General features: G+C 57.5%; 3 protein-coding genes across 7 annotated transcripts in view; 2 read left to right on the top strand and 1 right to left on the bottom strand.

The window, feature by feature from the left end:
- The first annotated feature begins 199 nt into the window (after positions 1-199).
- AMH (anti-Mullerian hormone) lies at positions 200-3,433 on the top strand. 2 transcript variants are annotated; one of them, XM_060092411.1, is made up of 5 exons: positions 200-1,178; positions 1,736-1,878; positions 2,091-2,199; positions 2,311-2,470; positions 2,556-3,433. In XM_060092411.1, the coding sequence occupies exons 1-5, from the start codon at positions 722-724 to the stop codon at positions 3,412-3,414; spliced, it is 1,728 nt and encodes a 575-aa protein (XP_059948394.1). In that variant the 5' UTR covers positions 200-721; the 3' UTR covers positions 3,415-3,433. The 2 variants fall into 2 exon arrangements, with proteins under 2 accessions (XP_059948394.1, XP_059948393.1); XM_060092410.1 differs by having other exon boundaries at positions 1,166-1,878.
- A 345-nt stretch (positions 3,434-3,778) lies between these two features.
- JSRP1 (junctional sarcoplasmic reticulum protein 1) lies at positions 3,779-6,455 on the bottom strand. The gene is made up of 6 exons (XM_060092409.1): positions 6,338-6,455; positions 5,914-5,951; positions 5,666-5,768; positions 5,087-5,257; positions 4,309-4,400; positions 3,779-4,201 (listed from the first exon to the last, which is right to left on the bottom strand). The coding sequence occupies exons 1-6, from the start codon at positions 6,453-6,455 to the stop codon at positions 3,779-3,781; spliced, it is 945 nt and encodes a 314-aa protein (XP_059948392.1).
- Positions 6,456-14,826: 8,371 nt separating this feature from the next.
- AP3D1 (adaptor related protein complex 3 subunit delta 1) overlaps positions 14,827-18,952 on the top strand; it is a 47,187-nt gene continuing 43,061 nt past the window's right edge. For 3 of the 4 annotated variants that reach the window (XM_060094690.1, XM_060094689.1, XM_060094687.1), the window contains exon 1: positions 15,869-16,036. In XM_060094690.1, coding sequence (XP_059950673.1) covers positions 15,884-16,036 — 153 coding nt within the window. In that variant the 5' untranslated portion in view covers positions 15,869-15,883. Of the gene's footprint in view, positions 15,152-15,868; positions 16,037-18,952 lie in introns of those variants that run through there. The other variant, XM_060094691.1, reaches the window with a different exon arrangement.

The following is an 18,952-nucleotide window of genomic DNA, read 5'->3' as shown; positions in this document are numbered from 1 at the left end:
CCATGGAGTGCACTGCTGTGTGGGCTGGCCGGCCAGGCGGCCGGCGGGTCGGTGGGTGGGAAGCACCCACTTGCTGTGGGTGAACACGCATGGCTGCCCTCCGCCACCTATGGGGGTGGCTCAGGGTTGGGGCCCCACCAGGACCCCAGGGGGTGGCCGCTGGCAATGCTGTGCCCTGGAGGCTGCTGGGTGAGGACAGACCCTGCTGGCCAGCAGTGGGTCTGGGGTCGTCCTCTGGGAGGAGAGCAGAGCAAAGGCTGCTCACTCTCCTTGGGGGTCTCTGTGGGCCCCGAAGGCACGGTGAGCAAGCGTGCAGTGGGTGCGGGGGGGGCGCCCCCCACCTACCCAGTGGTCCTGTGGGGCAGGGGCCCTAGACCTCTGCCCTCCTCCAGCACCCTCCACCCCGCCCCAAATTGTTGATTGTTTGGTCCACACACTCCCTGCTCACATTCCTGCTCCTGGCTCCAAAGGGGAAAACTCGTCAAGGACAGTCTGACAAATGGGTCACAGGCCACACTTTGTAGCACTGGTGAGAAGAAAATAGATAGGCAGCCGGGCCGGAACAGAAGGGGCTTTGAGAAGGCTGCCGGCCTGCCCGGGCTCACGGCGGGCACTGGCCCCCAAGGTCACATCCCTGAAGGAGATAGGGGCCGCCCTCTGGCACAAACATTCTTGCTCCCCCATATAAGCTGGGTCAGCCCGGCCCCTCCAAGCTCCCACGATGCAGGGTCCACCTCTCTCTCAGCTGGCCCTGGTGCTGTCGGCAATGGGGGCCCTGCTGGGGGCCAGGACCCTCAGGGGAGAGGTCCCCAGCACCCCGGCCCTGCCCAGGGAGACAACCCCAGGCAGCGGAGGGCTCATCTTCCACCAAGACTGGGACTGGCCACCCCCTGGGGTCTGGCCACCAGGCAGCCCTCGGGACCCCCTGTGCCTGGTGACCCTGGATGGGGGTGGCAACAGGAGCAGTGCTCCCCTGCGGGTGGTGGGGGCCCTGAGCGGCTACGAGCGGGCCTTCCTGGAGGCCGTGCGGCGCGCCCACTGGGGGCCCCGGGACCTGGCCACCTTTGCGGTCTGCCCCCCCAGAGACGGGCAGCCCGCCCTGCCCCATCTGCAGCAGCTGCAGGCATGGCTTGGGGGACCCGGGGGGCGGCAGCTGGTGGTCCTACACTTGGAGGAAGGTACGTGGGGCCCTAACCCGGGGGCCTGGGCGGGGGGCCGGCTCTGGTGCCCCGGGGTGGGAGAACCCTCGGGAAGTGGAGGCTGATGGCCACAGAGGTGGGTGACCTATCTTTGCCTTGTCTGGGGCCGCAAGTCCTCCTGCAGTGCCTGGGGAGGGTCCCCTCTCCGCCGACCTGGGAGCCACAGGAGGCAGGGCCAGCACAGCCTGAAGGTCCAGCGGAGGAGGGCCCTTCCCCCCACTCCCTGACCAGGCTGCCCAGGGGGCCTGTCCCCAGGGACCGCTGGCCTCAGACCCACTGCGAGGAAGGGCTTCCCCCCAGGGCATCCCCAGACCAAGAGGCCCCAAGGGCTCCACCCTACTGCCCACAGTGTCCGTCACTCCTCCCCAGGCCACCCGTGTCCCAAGGAAGCCCTACACCTGGGGTCCAGGGGCGTCAAGCCTCTCCCACTAGGTTCCCCGGGGCTCTGGGTGGGGTGGGGGCTCTGCCTCGTGCAGGACTGGGACAGGCTTGGGAGAGGGGCTCAGGTGTTGCCTTCCCCACTGTCCTGGCCGCAGTGACGTGGGAGCCGACACCCTCGCTGAGGTTCCAGGAGCCTCCACCTGGAGGAGCCAACCCCGAAGAGCTGGCACTGATGGTGCTGTACCCAGGGCCTGGCCCGGAGGTCACCGTCACCGGGGCCGGGCTGCCCGGCGCCCAGGTACCAGGGAGTGAAGGGGACTGCCCCTGGGCCACCAGGAGCCCTCGCTCAGGGCGAGGAAGGGGTTACGGTTTTGTTGATTTTTTTAACTGGGTTTAACAAAAAGGCTGCAAGTGCCCAGGTTGGAATCGTGAAGGGATGTTAAGGGCAGCAGGCAGAGCAGGGCTGGCGTCCCGCGCACCCACTGCCTGGCTGAGCCCTCATTTCCGCAGAGCCTCTGCCTGAGCCAGGACTCCAGCTACCTGCCCTTGGTTGTGGGACGCCCCGAGGCGGCCTGGCGCGGGCCTGGGCTCGCCCTGACCCTGCGGCGCCGCGGAAACGGTAGGTCTCGCCCAGGCAGGGACAGGGATGCCGCGGAGCGTGGGGACGGCTGCGTTCGACCCCCAGACCCCCGGCGCTGAAGCAGCGCCGCGCACGCGCCTCCCCTCGCAGGTGCGCCGCTGAGCACCGCCCAGCTGCAGGCGCTGCTGTTCGGCGCCGACTCCCGCTGCTTCACACGGATGACCCCGGCGCTGCTCCTGCTGCCGCCGCGGGGTCCCGCGCCGATGCCCGCGCACGGCCGGCTGGACTCGGTGCCCTTCCCGCAGCCCAGGTGCGCGCGGGCCCGGCCCTGGGGGCGCGGGGAGTGGGGAGCGACGCAGCCTTGCGCCCTCACGACCCCCCACTCTGCCGTCCAGGCCGTCCCCAGAGCCCGAGGAGGCGCCGCCCAGCGCCGATCCCTTCCTGGAGACGCTCACGCGCCTGGTGCGCGCGCTGCGGGGATCCGCGTCCCGAGCCTCGCCGCCGCGTCTGGCCCTGGACCCGGGCGCGCTGGCCGGTTTCCCGCAGGGCCAGGTCAACCTGTCGGACCCCGCGGCGCTGGAGCGCCTGCTCGACGGCGAGGAGCCGCTGCTGCTGCTGCTGCCGCCCACGGCAGCCACCCCCGGGGTCCGCGCGCCACTGCAGGCTCCGGCGTCCGCGCTGTGGGCCGCGGGCCTAGCGCGCCGGGTGGCCGCCGAGCTTCAGGCGGCGGCCGCGGAACTGCGCGGCCTCCCGGGGCTGCCGCCCGCCGCCACCCCGCTGCTGGCACGCCTACTGGCGCTGTGCCCGGGGGACCCGGGTGGCCCCGGCGGCCCGCTGCGCGCGCTGCTGCTGCTGAAAGCGCTACAGGGCCTGCGCGCCGAGTGGCGCGGGCGGGAGCGGATGGGGTCGGCACGGGCGCAGCGCAGCACCGGCGCCGCGGCCACTGACGGGCCGTGCGGGCTGCGCGAGCTGAGCGTGGACCTCCGGGCCGAGCGCTCGGTGCTTATCCCCGAGACGTACCAGGCCAACAACTGCCAGGGCGCGTGCGGCTGGCCGCAATCGGACCGCAACCCGCGGTACGGCAACCACGTGGTGCTCCTGCTGAAGATGCAGGCCCGCGGCGCTGCCCTGGAGCGCCCGCCCTGCTGCGTGCCCACGGCCTACGCCGGCAAGCTCCTCATCAGCCTGTCCGAGGAGCGCATCAGCGCGCACCACGTGCCCAACATGGTGGCCACCGAGTGCGGCTGCCGGTGACCCCGCGCCGTGCTCCGGCCGGCCTGTATTTATTCGGACCCCTTCATCGCTCCCAATAAAGACCAAAAGCACGCGGTTGGGGTGTCCGTGCATGTCTGGGGACAGGCGGAAGCCTCATTCCCCCATTTCTCCTTTGGCGGGCAGGGCCGCGTCCTCCCCGTTGGCACCCACTGCCTCCCTGCCCCCGCCCCCCCACCAGCCGCCTAAAGCTCCCCATCCCTGTCACTCAGGCCTCGGGCAGGTTCTGGGATCCGGGCACAAAGGAGCAGGTGATGAGGGGGACCACAGCACTCACTTTATTTGCTGAAACTGCGGGGCAGTCGAGCAGAGGTTCAGGGACCCCCACGCAGGACCCAGGTCTGGCTCAGTCCCGCCTCTTGCCCGCGTGGTGCTTCTGGCGGCCGGGAGGCTGGTCCTCTTCGTCGGGGTGCCGCGGGGAGGCCCAGGCCTGCCTCTTCCTATGCTCGGGGTCTCCAGACTCTCCCGCCCATGCCCAATGGCCCCCTTCGCGCGCCTCCCAGCGTCGCGGTAGGGCCTCCCCGGCAGCCCGCGGCCTCTCCTCTTTCCGGGGTCTCTCCCTCCTCGGCCTCTCCTCCTTCTGTGGCCTCTCCTTCTGGGGCCTCTCCTTTCTCAGCCTCTCCGCCTTCCTCCGCTTCTCCTTGGGCCCTCGGTCGGCAAGCGGCACGCTCTCTGCAGCCCCGCTGCTCCTGGGAACCGCAGCCCTTTCCTCTACTTTCACCGGGGGCTCGGGCGGTCCCAGTGGGGGGGCCCAGGCCACGGACTTTGGCTGCAACGCGGACAGTGTGGGGTGGTGGGGTTGGCGCAGAGTTCCACGGCCCAGGCCCCTTCCCCCAGTGAAGGCCCCACTGACAGTTCACTTGAGGAAGTGCTTACCATGGGTGACGCTGGCTCCTTCAGGGACGAGCTTGGCGGGACCCACGGCTCAGGGACAGGCGCAGGGGCTTCCGCCTCCCCCGCCACGGCCTCTGGGAGGGGACGGGAGGGGATGCCAGCCTGGCCCAGGGGACCAACCACTGCACACCGTCCATCACCACCCTTGCCCCCAGAGCCCCCTCTCCCTGGGGACATGCAAGGGGGCCCAGCCGGACCCCACCGGGTATGCTGAGGCTGGGCTGGGTCCCTCCGAGCCCTGGGAAGGGGTTCCCAGTCTCCGCTGCTGCGATGACCTTCCCTTCAAACCTCCCTCATTCAGGCTACAAAAGGATGCTCCCGTTTCTCTGAGGGCCACAGGAGCGTCCGCCCTGGCGCACAGAGAAAGCGGCACGCTACCGAACGAGGGCGCACATGCCCATCCTGGGCCTGCAAGGCCTGGGGTGGGAGTCAGGGGGCGGTGAGGGTCGGTCACCGGGGAAGGGAGGTGCACCGAGGTCCTTCCTGGGGGGTGGCGGGGGCAGGGCTCCTCTTAAGGTCTGTGGGAGGCGGGGGTCAAAGCTGGTCCTGGATAGAGGGACTCGGGCGCGACTGTCGGGGTGCACAAGGTCAGTCTGTCCCTGAGCAGGAAGTGCACGGGGCGGGGGAACCCCCCTCACTCACAAGGTCCATACTGGGGGGAAGGGGGCGCGTACGGCCTAGAGTGGGAGCGCACAGACCCGTCCCCTGGGCTGTCCGCGCTTCCGGGAGGGAGTAACCACGTGCGGCGGCGCAGGCTCACCGCGGCACAGCTGGAAGGCGGAGCCCAGCAGCGCCACGAGCAAGGCGAGCACCAGGCACTTGTTGAGCGTCAGGTGTCCCCAGAGCAGCTCCTCGCTCAGGACCGGGGGCGTGGGGGGCGGCTGCGAGGGCGGCGCGGCCTGCGCCTTCTTCTGCGCGGGGCTCCGGGGGCCTGCAGGAGCAAGTGCGGGCTGGGTGCAGGCCGTGTGGGGCCGACCCGCGGCTAAACTCAGCTCTGCCCTGCCCGGCTGTGCGGCCCTGGGCGAGGAACTAAGCCCTGCTGGATTGGCCGCTTCACTGGGATGCCCAGAATATTCTAGAAGATAATTAGCTGAAGCTTAGTGGCACCTAAGCTGGTGTTATCATGAATTAGCAGAGGCTCCCGCAGCCCACTGAGTTACGGCCTGTGACACCCAGACAGCCCCCAGTCAGGAGCCCCATGCATGCCATCACCCTGCCCCCCAGATCCAAGGACCCAGCCCAGGACTGATCCCCCACCCCCATGCTGGTCCACACCCATCCCCCACCTCACCCCTGCCTCCCGGAAACCCACTTGTTCCTGCTTTCAGCCCCTCCTTACCAGGCCCGCAGGCCACTTTGGCCACAGGCTCCTTTTCTGTTTTCTTGGGCCAAGCATCCACACCGCCTGCGGGGCTGCCCTCAGCGGCCGGCTCCTGAGAATCCTGTGGGGAGTAACATGTCATCCTGGGTGTTTCCCTAAGGGAGACCAAACCCTTCCCATGGGCTGCAGAAACGTACCCTCTTGGCCAACATGTCCCCTACTCTAGGGGCACCCTGGGCTGAAACCCCGGGGCCCCGGCTACTCACACGGGGCCAGCTGCTGGAGTCGGCCAGCCTGGATGTCGCTGTTGGCAGGAAAAGAGGGACAGTCACGGTCGTGGAAACCCCCAGGCTGATCCCACCCTCCGCTCAGTTCTGCTGGGTAAGGGGCAGATGACTGCTCCCATTTTGCAAATTAGAAAGCAGACAGACTCAGAGGCAGCCTTGCATAAAGGCACACAGCAAGTCACTGCCAAGCTGGGATTCAAACCCTGACCTGTGTGGCCCAGCACCTGTGTTCTCTGGTCTCTTTACAAACCCCCGACACACTAATGGACACAGGTTGGAAATGGGGGGCATGGTTTAAGTCAGTCCAGTGTGGGAGACCAAGGCCTGGTCCCTGAAGGTGAGCCACCTGGCTCAACAGGAGGATGGGGGCGTGGGCTTCATCCTGTGGTACCCTCTTGGCTACCTTGAGCCCTGTCCTCCCGGGGCTGGCCTGGGCAGGGGTCAGCCAGTGCAGAGAGGTCCTCGTCCACTTGGCAACTGCCCAGGCCTCCATCCAACTCTTCCAAGGCCCTGGTTGTCATGGAGACGTCTGAGAAGCCGCAGGTCCAGAGTCCGGCTTGGGGGGAAGGGGGAAGAGGCAGCCTGCATTTGCTGAGCCCCTGGGCTCAGGGCCTGGGCCTGACCTGGGGAGAAGGGGGCTCTCTACCTCCCCACACCACCTTGCTTGTCCCTCTGCCTGGAGCCACCTTTCCTTGGTAGTTTCACACGCAGGGCACGGCCACAGCCCTCCGGCAGGCACTCTCCCTGCACCCCTCAGGCCTGCCTCAGGACCCCTCCTGACAGGCTGCTGGGCTGCTGGGGCCCAGAGTGGGCTGGGTTCTGGCCATGGTCACACAGAGGTGAGCAAAGAGCCCAAACTGGAACCCTTGGCTCCAGGGTCGGCTCATGTTCTCAGAGACCAGCGACTATTTTTATCCAGTGCCTGAGGCCAGCAGGACAGGCCAACGTGGGGCCCAGCCCCTCCTAGGCCCTTGCCCCCCTGAGGTCTCCCTTTGGACCATCCTCACCCCCTATTCCTGGCACCCAGCCTCCCCCCGGACACCCTGGGTGTAGGAGCTCAAGCCCCAGCAGCCGGACCAGCCTGGTTCTGGCCATGGTAGGCAGGGGCAGGGGTCCCGGGCCTCCAAACCCCAACGCTGGGGTTGCCGCCTCCTCTGGCCATCTCTGCTCCCATAGGGCAGATGAAGAAACTGAGGCTGGAGGTGGAACGTGGGCCAGAGGTCGTGCAGAGCTGGCGCCAAACCCATCTGTTGGCTTCCACAGCCCTGCTCTTAGGGGTCCCAGGGTCTCTGGTGCCAGCGTTAGTGTGACCCATCCCTGGGGCCAGAGCAGGCCGTGGGGAAGGGGCCCAGTGGGCCAGGGGGTGCCCCTAAGGGTGTGTGTGGGCAACCACAGGAGTCGGGGACCCCTGTGGACCTCAGGGATGCCCTCCCAGATCCCAGGGACCCCCACCTCTGCCCAGGCCTCCCTCTGCCCCTCTTACCCCACTGTTGCCACGCTGGGCCTGGTGGACAGGATGGAGCATGGGGAGGGTGGCCCCAAGACAGACAGCAGCAGGTGGCTGGAGGCCGCGAGGTGGACCAATCAGCTCCTCAGCCGCTGCGGGGGTGGAAGGAGGGCCGGCCTGAGGTCCCTGCTGGGGCACATCCCCACTTCGGAGCAGGGCCAGGCACTGGCCCCACCCCCATGAGCGCAAAGCCACCGCCAGGCTGGCCGCGGTGACTCTGGGAGCATTGCTTCCTCTCTCAGCCTCAGAAAAGAGGGTCCCGGGGGGCGGGAGCACCCACAAAGCGTGGTCACCTCGCCTTTATGAGCACCTGTTGTGTGCGGGGCTCAGGAGCAGCTAAACAACCACATCCCTGTGGAGCCGGGGTCCATCAGGGAGGGCTTCAGGGAGGAGGATGACGCCATCGAAAAGAACCCAGGCTCTGCTGGCTGACCCGGGTCAGGCACAGTTCAGAGGCCTTGGTTTCCTCATCTGGAAAGTGGGGTCGTTTCCTCCCAGTGGGGCAGTGAGGCTCAACTGTGGGCTGTTTGGTTTTTTTTCTTTTAATTGAAGTATAGTTGATTTACGATGTTGTGTTAGTTTGCAGTACAGCAAAGTGACTCAGTTATACGTATATATATTCTTTTTCATGTTCTTTTCCATTGTGGTTCATAACAGAATATTGAATATAGTTCCCTGTGCTTTATAGTAGGACCTTGTTGTTTATCCATCCTATATTTAATAGTTTGCATCTGCTAACCCCAAACTCCCAATCCAACCCTCTCCTACCCCGCTGTTCCCCTTGGCAACCACAAGTCTGTTCTCTATGTCTGTGAACCTGTTTTTGTTTTGTAGATAAGTTCATTTGTGTCATATTTTAGACTCCATGTTTAAGTGATATCATATATTTGTCTTTCTCTGACTTACTTCACTTAGTATGATAATCTCTAGTTGTATCTGTGTTGCTGCAAATGGCATTATTTCATTATTTTTTATGGCTGAGTAGTATTCTATTGTGTATATGTACCACATGTTCTTTATCCATTCCTCTGTCGATGAACATTTAGGTTGTTTCCATGTCTTGGCTATTGTGAATAGTGATGCTAGGAATATAGGGGTTCACGTATCTCTTTGGATTAGAGTTTTGTCTGGATATACACCCAGGAACGGGATTGCTGGAACATACGGTAACTCTATTTTTAGTTTTTTGAGGAACCTCCATACCGTTTTCCATAGTGTCTGCACCAATTTATGTTCAATTGTGGGCTGCTTTTGTATCATGCCACCTAGTCACCCATCCACACCTTTGTTTAGTCAGTCATCAAACACACACCACTCAGCCCAGCCGAGCTGTACTGGAAATTACTTTGTCATTTTCTTAAATAACAGCCTTATTGAGATACAGTTCATGTTCAATTCACTCTGTAAAGTGTACAATCCAGTGGTATTTAGTACATTCCCACAGTTGTGCCACAATCATCTCTATCCAGCTCCAGAACATTCCATCACCCCAAAAGAAGCCTGTCCCCATCAGAGTCACCCCCTATCCCCAGTCCCTGGCAACCAGGTATCCACTCTCTGTGTCTGTGGATCTGCCTGTTCTGGACGTTTTCTATCAGTGGAATCACACACTGTGTGTCCTTCTGCGTCTGGCTTCTCTCACTGAGCATCATGTTCTCAGGGTCCATCCACGTTGTAGCGAGTGTCGGGGCTTCACCCCTTTTCGTGGCTTAGGGGATGCTCCTGTGTGTGGAGGGACCACATTGTGTGTATCCCTTCAGTTGCACCTGACAGGGCTGGGATTAGGAGGAGGAGAGGAGGAGATTTGGTCAAGTGCAGGTTCAGATCCTGTCTTCCTGTAAATGTTGATATACTGTTCATAGTGGATTTTTATGCATTTTTTTTTTTGCAGTACGTGGGCCTCTCTCTGTTGTGGCCTCTCCCGTTGCGGAGCACAGGCTCCGGACGCGCAGGCTCAGCGGCCGTGGCTCACAGGCCCAGCTGCTCCGCGGCATGTGGGATCTTCCTGGACCGGGGCACTAACCCGTGTCCCCTGCATCGGCAGGCAGACTCTCAACCACTGTGCCACCAGGGAAGCCCTATGCATTAATTTTTAATTGTGGTAAAATACACATAAATATAAAATTCACCATCTTAACCTTTTTTTTTTTTTTTTTTTTTTTTTGCCATACGCGGGCCTCTCACTGTTGTGGCCTCTCCTGTTGCGGAGCACAGGCTCCGGACGCGCAGGCTCAGAGGCCGTGGCTCACGGGCCTAGCCGCTCCGCGGCATGTGGGATCTTCCTGGACCGGGACACGAACCCGTGTCCCCTGCATCGGCAGGCGGACTCTTAACCACTGCACCACCAGGGAAGCCCTATCTTAACCATTTTTAAGTGCACAGCTCAGTGGCATTAAGTACCTTCACATTTTTGGGCAACCATCCGCACCATCCATCTCCAAAACTTTCTCATCTTCCCAAACTGAAACTCTGTCCCCATGAAACACTGACTCTCCACCCCTCCCCCAGCCCCTGGCCCCCACCATTCTACTTTCTGTCTCTGAATATGACTAGGGTTAAAACATACTGTTTCACACATCATGTAAGACCCTTACAAGCTTACATTTCCATTTCCACCTCCCATTCTGTATATACTATTGTTTTACTTCAAATATGTTGTAAAATAAATCTCATAGTACATTGCTGTTAGTTTTTCTTTAAAAGGGAATTATCGGGTTTCCCTGGTGGCGCAGTGGTTGATAGTCCGCCTGCTGATGCAGGGGATACGGGTTCGTGCCCCGGTCCGGGAGGATCCCACATGCCGTGGAGTGGCTGGGCCCGTGGGCCATGGCCGCTGGGCCCGTGCGTCCGGGGCCTGTGCTCTGCGGCGGGAGGGGCCACGGCAGTGGGAGGCCCGCGTACCACAAAAAGAAAACAAAAAAAAGAAAACAAAATAAAAGGGAATTATCATCTGAAGACATTAAGAAATAATTTTAGGGCTTCTCTGGTGGCACAGTGGTTAAGAATCTGCCTACCATTGTAGGGGACACAGGTTCAATCCCTGGTCCAGGAAGATCCCACATGCCGCGGGGCAACTAAGCCCATGCACCACAACTACTGAGCCTGTGCTCTAGAGCCCACAAGCCACAACTACTGAGCCCATGTGCCATAACTACTGAGCCTGTGTGCCACAACTACTGAACCTGAGCTCTAGAGCCCACGAGCCACAACTATTGAAGCCCGCACGCCTAGAGCCCATGTTCCAAAATAGAAGCCACTGCAATGAGAAGCCAGTGCTCGGTAACAAAGAGTAGCCCCCGCTCTCCGCAGCTAGAGAAAGGCGGCGCAAAGCAATGAAGACCCAACGCAGCCAAAAATAAATAAATAAATAAAATTAATTAATTTTTAAAAAACCCTGAATGCAGTAAGGAAGAGATTATTTTATTTTATTTTTATTTATTTATTTATTTATTTTTTGCGGTATGCAGGCCTCTCACTGTTGTGGCCTCTCCCGTTGCGGAGCACAGGCTCTGGATGCGCAGGTTCAGCGGCCGTGGCTCACGGGCCCAGCCGCTCCGTGGCATATGGGATCCTCCCAGACTGGGGCACGAACCCGTATCCCCTGCATCGGCAGGCGGACTCTCAACCACTGCGCCACCAGGGGGGCCCAAGGAAGAGACTATTTTAAAAAGAAAAGAAAAAGAAATAATTATATTGGGACTTCCCTGATGGTCCAGTGGATAAGGCTCTGCACTCCCAATGCAGGGGGCCTGGGTTCGATCCCTGGTCGGGGAAATAGATCCCACATGCTGCACCGAAGACCCTGCATGCTGTAACTAAGACCTGACATAGCCAAATTAAAAAACAAATTAAATTAAAATGCAAATTAAAAAATTGCATTAACCACATTTAAAATTTTTCTTGTGTTCTTCATTCCATTGCATAGGTCCAAATCTCTGGTAACATTTCCTTCTGTCCAAAGAACTTCCTTTAACATTCCTTTCTTTTTTATTTTCTTTTTCTTTCTTTCTTTTTTTTTTTTGGTGCCAAAACCTAGGAATGAAAACATTTCTTTTATTTTATGTCTACTGGCCACACATTCACTCAGCTTTTATTTATCTGAAAATAGGTATTGCCTGGGACTTCCCTGGTGGTCCAGTGGTTAAGACTCGGCGCTTCCACTGAAGGGGGCCTGGGTTCAATCCCTGGTCGGGGAACTAAGATCCTGCACGCTGCGCATGGCTTGTGGGGTCTTAGTTCCCTGACCAGGGATTAAACCCAGGCCCCCTGCAGTGGAAGCTCAGAGTCCTAACCACCACCAGGGAAGTCCCATTTTATCTCTGATGTCCAACACTTTAATTTATAATGTGCTTGGTTGTGCTTTTCTCTGTGTTTATCTCCCCTGGAGTTCATTGAGCTTCTTAGATTGGTTTTATAGTTACTATATTTGGAAACTTGGTGGCCATTCATTCTTTGATTTTTTTAAAAAAATATTTATTTATTTATTTATTTTTGGCTGCGTTGGGTCTTTGTTGCTGCGCGTGGGCTTTCTCTAGTTGTGGTGAGTGGGGGCTACTCTTTGTTTCAGTGCATGGACTTCTCATTGCGGTGGCTTCTCTTGTTGTGGAGCACAGGCTCTAGGAGCACGGGCTTCAGTAGTTGTGGCACATGGGCTCTGTAGTTGTGGCTTGCGGGCTCTAGAGCGCAGGCTCAGTAGTTGTGACGCACAGGCTTAGTTGCTCCACGGCATGTGGGATCTGCCTGGACCAGGGCTCAAACCCGTGTCCCCTGCATTGGCAGGTGGATTCTTAACCACTGCACCACCAGGGAAGCCTCATTCTTTGTTTTTTTGTGGGTTTTTTTTTTTGTCCTTCTTCTCTCTCCTTCTTTCTAGGACTCCAGTTATGTATATTAGATTACTTGATATTGTTCTGCAATCACCGAGGTTCTGTTCATCTTGTAAGCGTTTTCACTCTCTGTGTGCTTCATTTTAGATAGTTTTTAAGTCTTTAATTTCACTAATCTTTTCTTCATCAATGTCTAATCTGTTATTAATTCCATGTAATGAATATTTTTCATATGTTGTACTTTTTCAGTCTACAAGTTCCTTGGTTTATTTTATTTTATTTTATTTTTTATTTATTTATTTTTTTGCGGTACGTGGGCCTCTCACTGTTGTGGCCTCTCCCATTGTGGAGCACAGGCTCTGGACGCGCAGGCTCAGCAGCCATGGCTCACGGGCCCTGCCGCTCCGTGGCATGTGGGATCTTCCCGGACCGGGGCACAAACCCATGTCCCATGCATTGGCAGGCAGACTCTCAACCAATGCGCCACCAGGGAAGCCCTGGTTTATTTTTTTAAATCTTCATTTTTCTCACTTCATTGTGTACATGTTTTCTTTTCAAACTTTGAGTGTATTTGTAGTAGCTATAGTATAGTCTTTGCTTATTCTTGTCTCTCTGTTATTTCAGGGTACATTTATTTTATTTTATTTTATTTTTGGTCATGCTGAGCAGTATGTGGGATCTTAGTTCCCTGACTAGGTATCAAACCCGAACCCCCTGCAGTGGAAGAACAGAGTCTTAACCACTGGACCACCAGGGAAGTCCCAGTGATTTGTTCTTTTTTGTTGCTGCATAGTAATCCGTTGTTGGATATACCACAGGAGTTACATATCCATTTTATGTCAATGGACATTTGGATCGTTTTGAGTTTTGGGCTAATATAAATACGGCTGCTGTGAACATTCGTGTCCAAGTCTTTGGTGGATGTATTTATGCATTCTTGTTGGGTACAGTAGTAGAGTTGCTGGGTCAAAGGGCATACATATATTAGCTTTAAAAGATACAGCCAGGGAACTTCCCTGGCAGTCTAGTGGTTAAGACTCTGTGCTTCCACTGCAAAGGCTTCCAGTGTAGCTGTGTAGTTTTACATTCCTACCTGAAATGTAAGACAGGGGAGTTGCAGTTGCTTCACATCCTTGCAACACTTGAAATTGGCAATCTTTCTAATTTTAGCCTTTTTTTTTTTTTTCTGGTACATGGGCCTCTCACTGTTGCGGCCTCTCCCATTGCGGAGCACAGGCTCTGGACGCGCAGGCTCAGCGGCCATGGCTCACGGGCCCAGCTGCTCTGTGGCATGTGGGATCTTCCCGGACCGGGGCATGAACCCGTGTTCCCTGCATTGGCAGGCGGACTCTCAACCACTGTGCCACCAGGGAAGCCCTAATTTTAGCCACTTTTATGTGGGGTACAGAAATATCTCAGTGTGGTTTAAATTTACTTTTCCCTCATAACTGAGATACAGCAGCCTATTGGCCATTTGGATATCTTCTTTTTTTTTTTTTTTTTGGCAGTATGCGGGCCTCTCACTGCTGTGGCCTCCCCCATTGCGGAGCACAGGCTCCGGACGCGCAGGCCCAGCGGCCATGGCTCACGGGCCCAGCCGCTCCACGGCACGTGGGATCTCCCCAGACTGGGGCACAAACCCGCGTCCCCTGCATCGGCAGGCGGACTCTCAAACACTGCGCCACCAGGGAAGCCCTGGATATCTTCTTTTGTGAAATGCATATTCACAATCTTTTGCCATGTTTTAACTGGTTTGTCTTTTTCTTTGCGAATTGTAGGAATTTTTGTTTGGTTCTGCTTTATTTTCTGTTTAACTGTATTGTGGATATAAGTCCTTTGTTAGATATATGTATTGCTAATATCTTACTCCAGTTTGTGGCTTGCTTTTTTATTCTCTTTATGGTGGATCCCGGTGGGCAGGAACCAAGTGTATCTCATTCACTGGTAAGGCCTGGCACATAGTAGGCTGTCAATAAAGTTCGTTGAATGAAAGACTGTGTTGAAGTCCTAGTTCTGGGCCTCAGTTTTTCCACGTGGCCATGTTAATCGCTGTCCTGCCCATATCACAGGATTTTGCGAGATATGCAGGAGACTCAGGATCGGTTCGCCGCAGAGTCGGTTTTGGAGGTTCTCTGACACCGTCAGCTTTTAGAATCAGAAAGGGCGGAGCTGGATTCTTCTCCAGGAACCACCCTGGGAAGCTCCACGTGGGCGCCCCGCCCATAGCAGGCCCCGCCCACAGATGGGCCCGCCCACACATGTCACTTAACTGAGGGGCGGGCCAGGGAGGGAGAGCGTAGAGGGCGCGGTTACAACCGGAACGAGGAAGTAGGTGGAGTTCCGGAGGTCACTGACCTATGAGAGGGAAGAGCCCTGAGCTGGAGGGGGCGTGGCCGAGCGTCCCGGAGGCCGTTGTCTGCGTTTCCATTGGGCTGTCTGGCGTCGTCAGGGAAACGCGGCGTCTCGGGGTGAGGGGGCGGGGTTTATAGGGAGGCGGGGCCTCTGGGGGCGGGCCGCCCGGTCCGGGTTACCGCCGTCAGCTGACCGGCCGCCATTTTGTCCGCCATTTGCAAGCGGCGCGGAGCCGGAGGGGAGGGGAGCGCGGCCTGCTGAGCGGGTCTGCTGCAGCCGCCGCCCCGCCAACCGCCGCCGACCTGGCCTGGGAGACCGCCCCGCCGCGGCGGCTGGCAGCGCAGCGCTCCGCGGGCGGCAGACGCGGCCCCCCGGGCCCCCTCAGGGCGCCTGGCCGCGGGCCTCCCGGGGTTCGGGCCCGGCGGCAGCCGCCGCGATGGCCCTCAAGATGGTCAAGGGCAGCATCGACCGCATGTTCGACAAGAATCTGCAGGACCTGGTGCGCGGCATCCGCAACCACAAGGAAGACGAGGTGAGCCCGGCGCGCCGGCCGGGGCCCGGTTCCGGACCCGGACCCTCGCGCCGACGCAGTCCGACCCCGGCCCTGACCCCGACCCCGGCTCTGCCCCTGATTCCGGCCCCCAGGCCGCCCCCAAGGCTCCGCTCCCGGCTCGAGCCCCGGCTGCCCGCGGCCTGGGCCTCCGCACGCCCGCTCTGTCTCCGAGCCTCAGTTTACTGCCCGGCGTTGGGGGCCCGCCTCCTCCTCCCCGAGGGTGGCCCGGAAGAGACTTCACAGCCCACCCCCGCCCCCCCAGCGGTGGATCTCCAATCTTGAGTGTGGTTCTCGGTCTCCTGTTCAAAAGAGAGGGCCCCCGGCCCCGCCCCAGGCCTCGGACTCCTGGTTGGGGAACCCGCCTCTCCGCGGGGGAACCCCTGGTGGGATAAACGCACGTCCAGGCCTTGCCTCGTGGGCCCGTGTCTCCCGGAAAGTGGGGCCGCGCCTCTTATGGGGTGGGGCAGCGGATGTCCTAGGCCGAAATGAGGAAGCCGCTCAGGGGTCCTGGAATAGGGAAGCCGACATAAACTAGACACCTGAAAGTCGGGGAGAAAAGGTTTTCCAGAAGTAATGTTGTAATCGTGGGCACCATTTTCTTCCCTCCCGCCACCCCCCAACCTGTGACCTAGATTTAGGAGGATCGGGGACAGTTAGTGACCACCAGACCGCTGACTTCCATGGATGGACGCCCAAGCCTGCACTTACACAATGGGGTGTTGGAGAAGGTCCCCTTTTCCTGGCTGGAGAGTGAGGTTGCCCGATGGAGAGCATCTGTTAGACATCGTGCAGGTCCCACTACCAGATTACACCCCGCCGGCCCTCACAGTGGCTCCCGGGAAGCCCAGCAGTACCCGGAGTAAGGTGCAGAGAAGTTAAGGAATTTGCTGGGAGGCACCAAGGGCCCTGGGCTCTGTCCTTCAGCTGAGCCTGAGTTCCTTGCCTCTTTGTTGCACTTTCTCAGAATGGGTGTGACCTCGCTGAAATGTAATTAGGTTGTTTTGGTTCATTTCTGTCACCCCTTCTCTTTTCTGGCTACACTTGGGTTTTGCATCACGTTGGAAGTTATGGCCAGCTGCGTTGGTTGCAAGTGTAGGGAACTCTTGGTCTGATTTTCAGTTTCTCTTTGAGTTGAAAGAGTAGCTGGTTGACCTGCATTTTATTTTATTTTATTTCAATTTTTAAAATATTTATTTTATTTATTTTTGGCTGCATTGGGTCTTCGTTGCTGCGCACGGGCTTTCTCTAGTTGCTGCGAGCGGGGGCTACTCTTCGTTGTGGTGCACGGGCTTCTCATTGCGGGGGCTTCTCGTTTTGCGGAGCACGGGCTCTAGGCGCGCGGGCTTCAGTAGTTGTGGCACGCAGGCTCAGTAGTTGTGGCTCGTGGGCTTAGTTGCTCCGCAGCATGTGGGATCTTCCCGGACCAGGGATGGAACCCGTGTCCCCTGCATTGGCAGGCGGATTCTTAACCACTGACCCACCAGGGAAGCCCTGGCCTGCATTTTAGATACTAAGCATGGCTAAGCGAATTTGGAAGGTGTCTTCACCCTTAGATTTCTTTTTCTGTGCCGGTTGGCCTCCTGATTTTCCCGCCTTGGTTAGTGGATGTTACTGAGCAGTCTGTTCCAGGATTCTGAGGAGGGGCCGAGGGGTCTTAACCAGTAGAGAGACACACAATGCTGTTAGGGGGGTCTGCTTTTTACGGCGTGTGCCTGTCATCACTGGTAGTACCCTGGACCGTGCTCTATTCATTTGGAATTGGTGGGGATTATGGCACTGTCCCCACAGGCTCGGAGCCCACTAAACGGGGTTTTGGTGGTGGAGGCGCTGGTGCTGGGAGTCCTCAAGGCAAGGTTCCATGCAAATACTGCCCTTAGCCTGTTGGCGATTCCCACAGACGCGGCATCGGGATTTGGAGGTTTCCTCATCAGAAGAGTTGTGATCTGGAGGGTCATTACTGGTTCCAGATGTTCTGGAGCACAGCAGGTGGCTGTGGGGTGACTCTTCTAGCTCCAAGATGAGTTCTTCCTTTCTACCCCGCCCCGCCCCACACATTCCAGGGAAGACTTCTGGCAGCAGTATAGTTTCCCATCAAGGTAACAGATTTTTTTTTAAGGATTTACTTATTTACTTTTTATCTATTTATTTAATTTATTTTTGGCTGCATCGGGTCTTAGTTGAGGTGCGTGGGATTTTCGTTGTGGTGCATGGGCTTCTCTCTAGTTGTGGCGCATGGGCTCTGTAGTTGTGGCGCGCAGGTTCCAGAGTGCGTGGGCTCTGTGGTTTGTGGCCCGTGGGCTCTAGTTGAGGCTCGTGGGCTTAGTTGCCCTGCGGCATGTGAGATCTTAGTTCCCCGGCCAGGGATCGAACCCTGCATTGTAAGGCAGATTTTTTTACCACTGGACCACCAGGGAAGTCCCCAAAGTAATAGATTTTAGCTTAAAACTTCTGTGCGGCACCACAGAAGTGAGGCTTAGCAGTGACTTTAAAAGCCATGTGGAAAGGCAGCGTGGTTTAGTGTGTGACGTTTGGGAGACCCGCATCCTGGTTCTTGGGTCTCTTTGGGTGACCTGGGGAGAGCCCCCTGATGTTTTGAAGTGGGGGTGACAGCCACGTCTCCACCTTGCTGAGTGCCTATGAAGGTGCAGCAAGTAACAGAATGCAGGCTTCTGTGAGCCCCCAAAAGAAGAAACTAGAAAATCCGGATCACTGGTAGAGTAACATGTTTTTTGAAACTTTTGTTTCAGCTTATGATAGTAAGTGTATGCAGGCCTGGGAGTTGGGTTACCATGGAAAATATATGTTTTCCAATGAGTCAAAGAAGTTTGAGAAACAGTGGGCTAATTCACCTGTTTCTTGGATGCTTGAGTTTGTTTCAGTCCCTAAGATACAGTACAGGTAATGTTGGCAGGTAGGTGGAAATTCACTTGCCAATGTCCTTGCTTCTAAAACTTGGGTATGACTAGGAAAAAACAAATGACTTTTTAACATTTCATTCTTATGAGTACTTTCCATGTTTTGGGGAAAGGTTTTTCTTTCAGTCTTTTAAATTATACCCGTAACTTTTTGTAATGAGCTTAGCGTTTATTAAATAGTCAAAAGGTAACATTCTTCTCCCCAGAAATCAATTTGAGAATTTTTTCTGTGCGTAGAAATTGAGGGAGGTTCTGTTTGTTAAGATTCTGTCCTGGTCTTGCCTGTTATCCTTCCTGAGTGCTGTCCACACACACCAAGTGCTCCTGAGGGCTCAGCCCTCAGGAGTGTGGGTTCCACGTGGGGGCACTGCAGTTTATGTACCCTGCCCCCCAGTGGCGTTGAGGTGGGTTCCATGTTTTCTGTTCGGTGCCACAGCTTATTCCATCGGGTGACACTCAGCAGTATCAGCCAGGGTTTGGGTGGTGTCTGAGCGTTTTCTCTTGGGTCTAAAAACTTCCGACCCACTTAGCCTGAAGTTTCTGAATTATTTTAAATTTATTTATTTACTTTTTTTTTTTTCCCCCCCCGCTGTACGCGGGCCTCCCACCGCTGCGGCCTCTCCCGTTGCGGAGCACAGGCTCCGGACGCGCAGGCCCAGCGGCCATGGCCCACGGGCCCAGCTGCTCTGCGGCATGTGGGATCTTCCCGGACCTGGGCACGAACCCGCGTCCCCTGCATCGGCAGGCGGACTCTCAACCACTGCGCCACCAGGGAAGCCCTATTTATTTACTTTTTAAATATTTATTTATTTGGTTGCACTGGGTCTTAGTTGCAGCACACAGGCTCCTTACTTGTGGCATGCGA

The sequence above is a fragment of the Mesoplodon densirostris genome, chromosome 3 (genome assembly GCF_025265405.1).
Source record: "Mesoplodon densirostris isolate mMesDen1 chromosome 3, mMesDen1 primary haplotype, whole genome shotgun sequence".
NCBI classification, from domain to species: Eukaryota; Metazoa; Chordata; class Mammalia; order Artiodactyla; family Ziphiidae; genus Mesoplodon; species Mesoplodon densirostris.
Note: the sequence above shows the minus strand (reverse complement) of the source record. Positions and strands in the feature narration are given on the sequence as shown.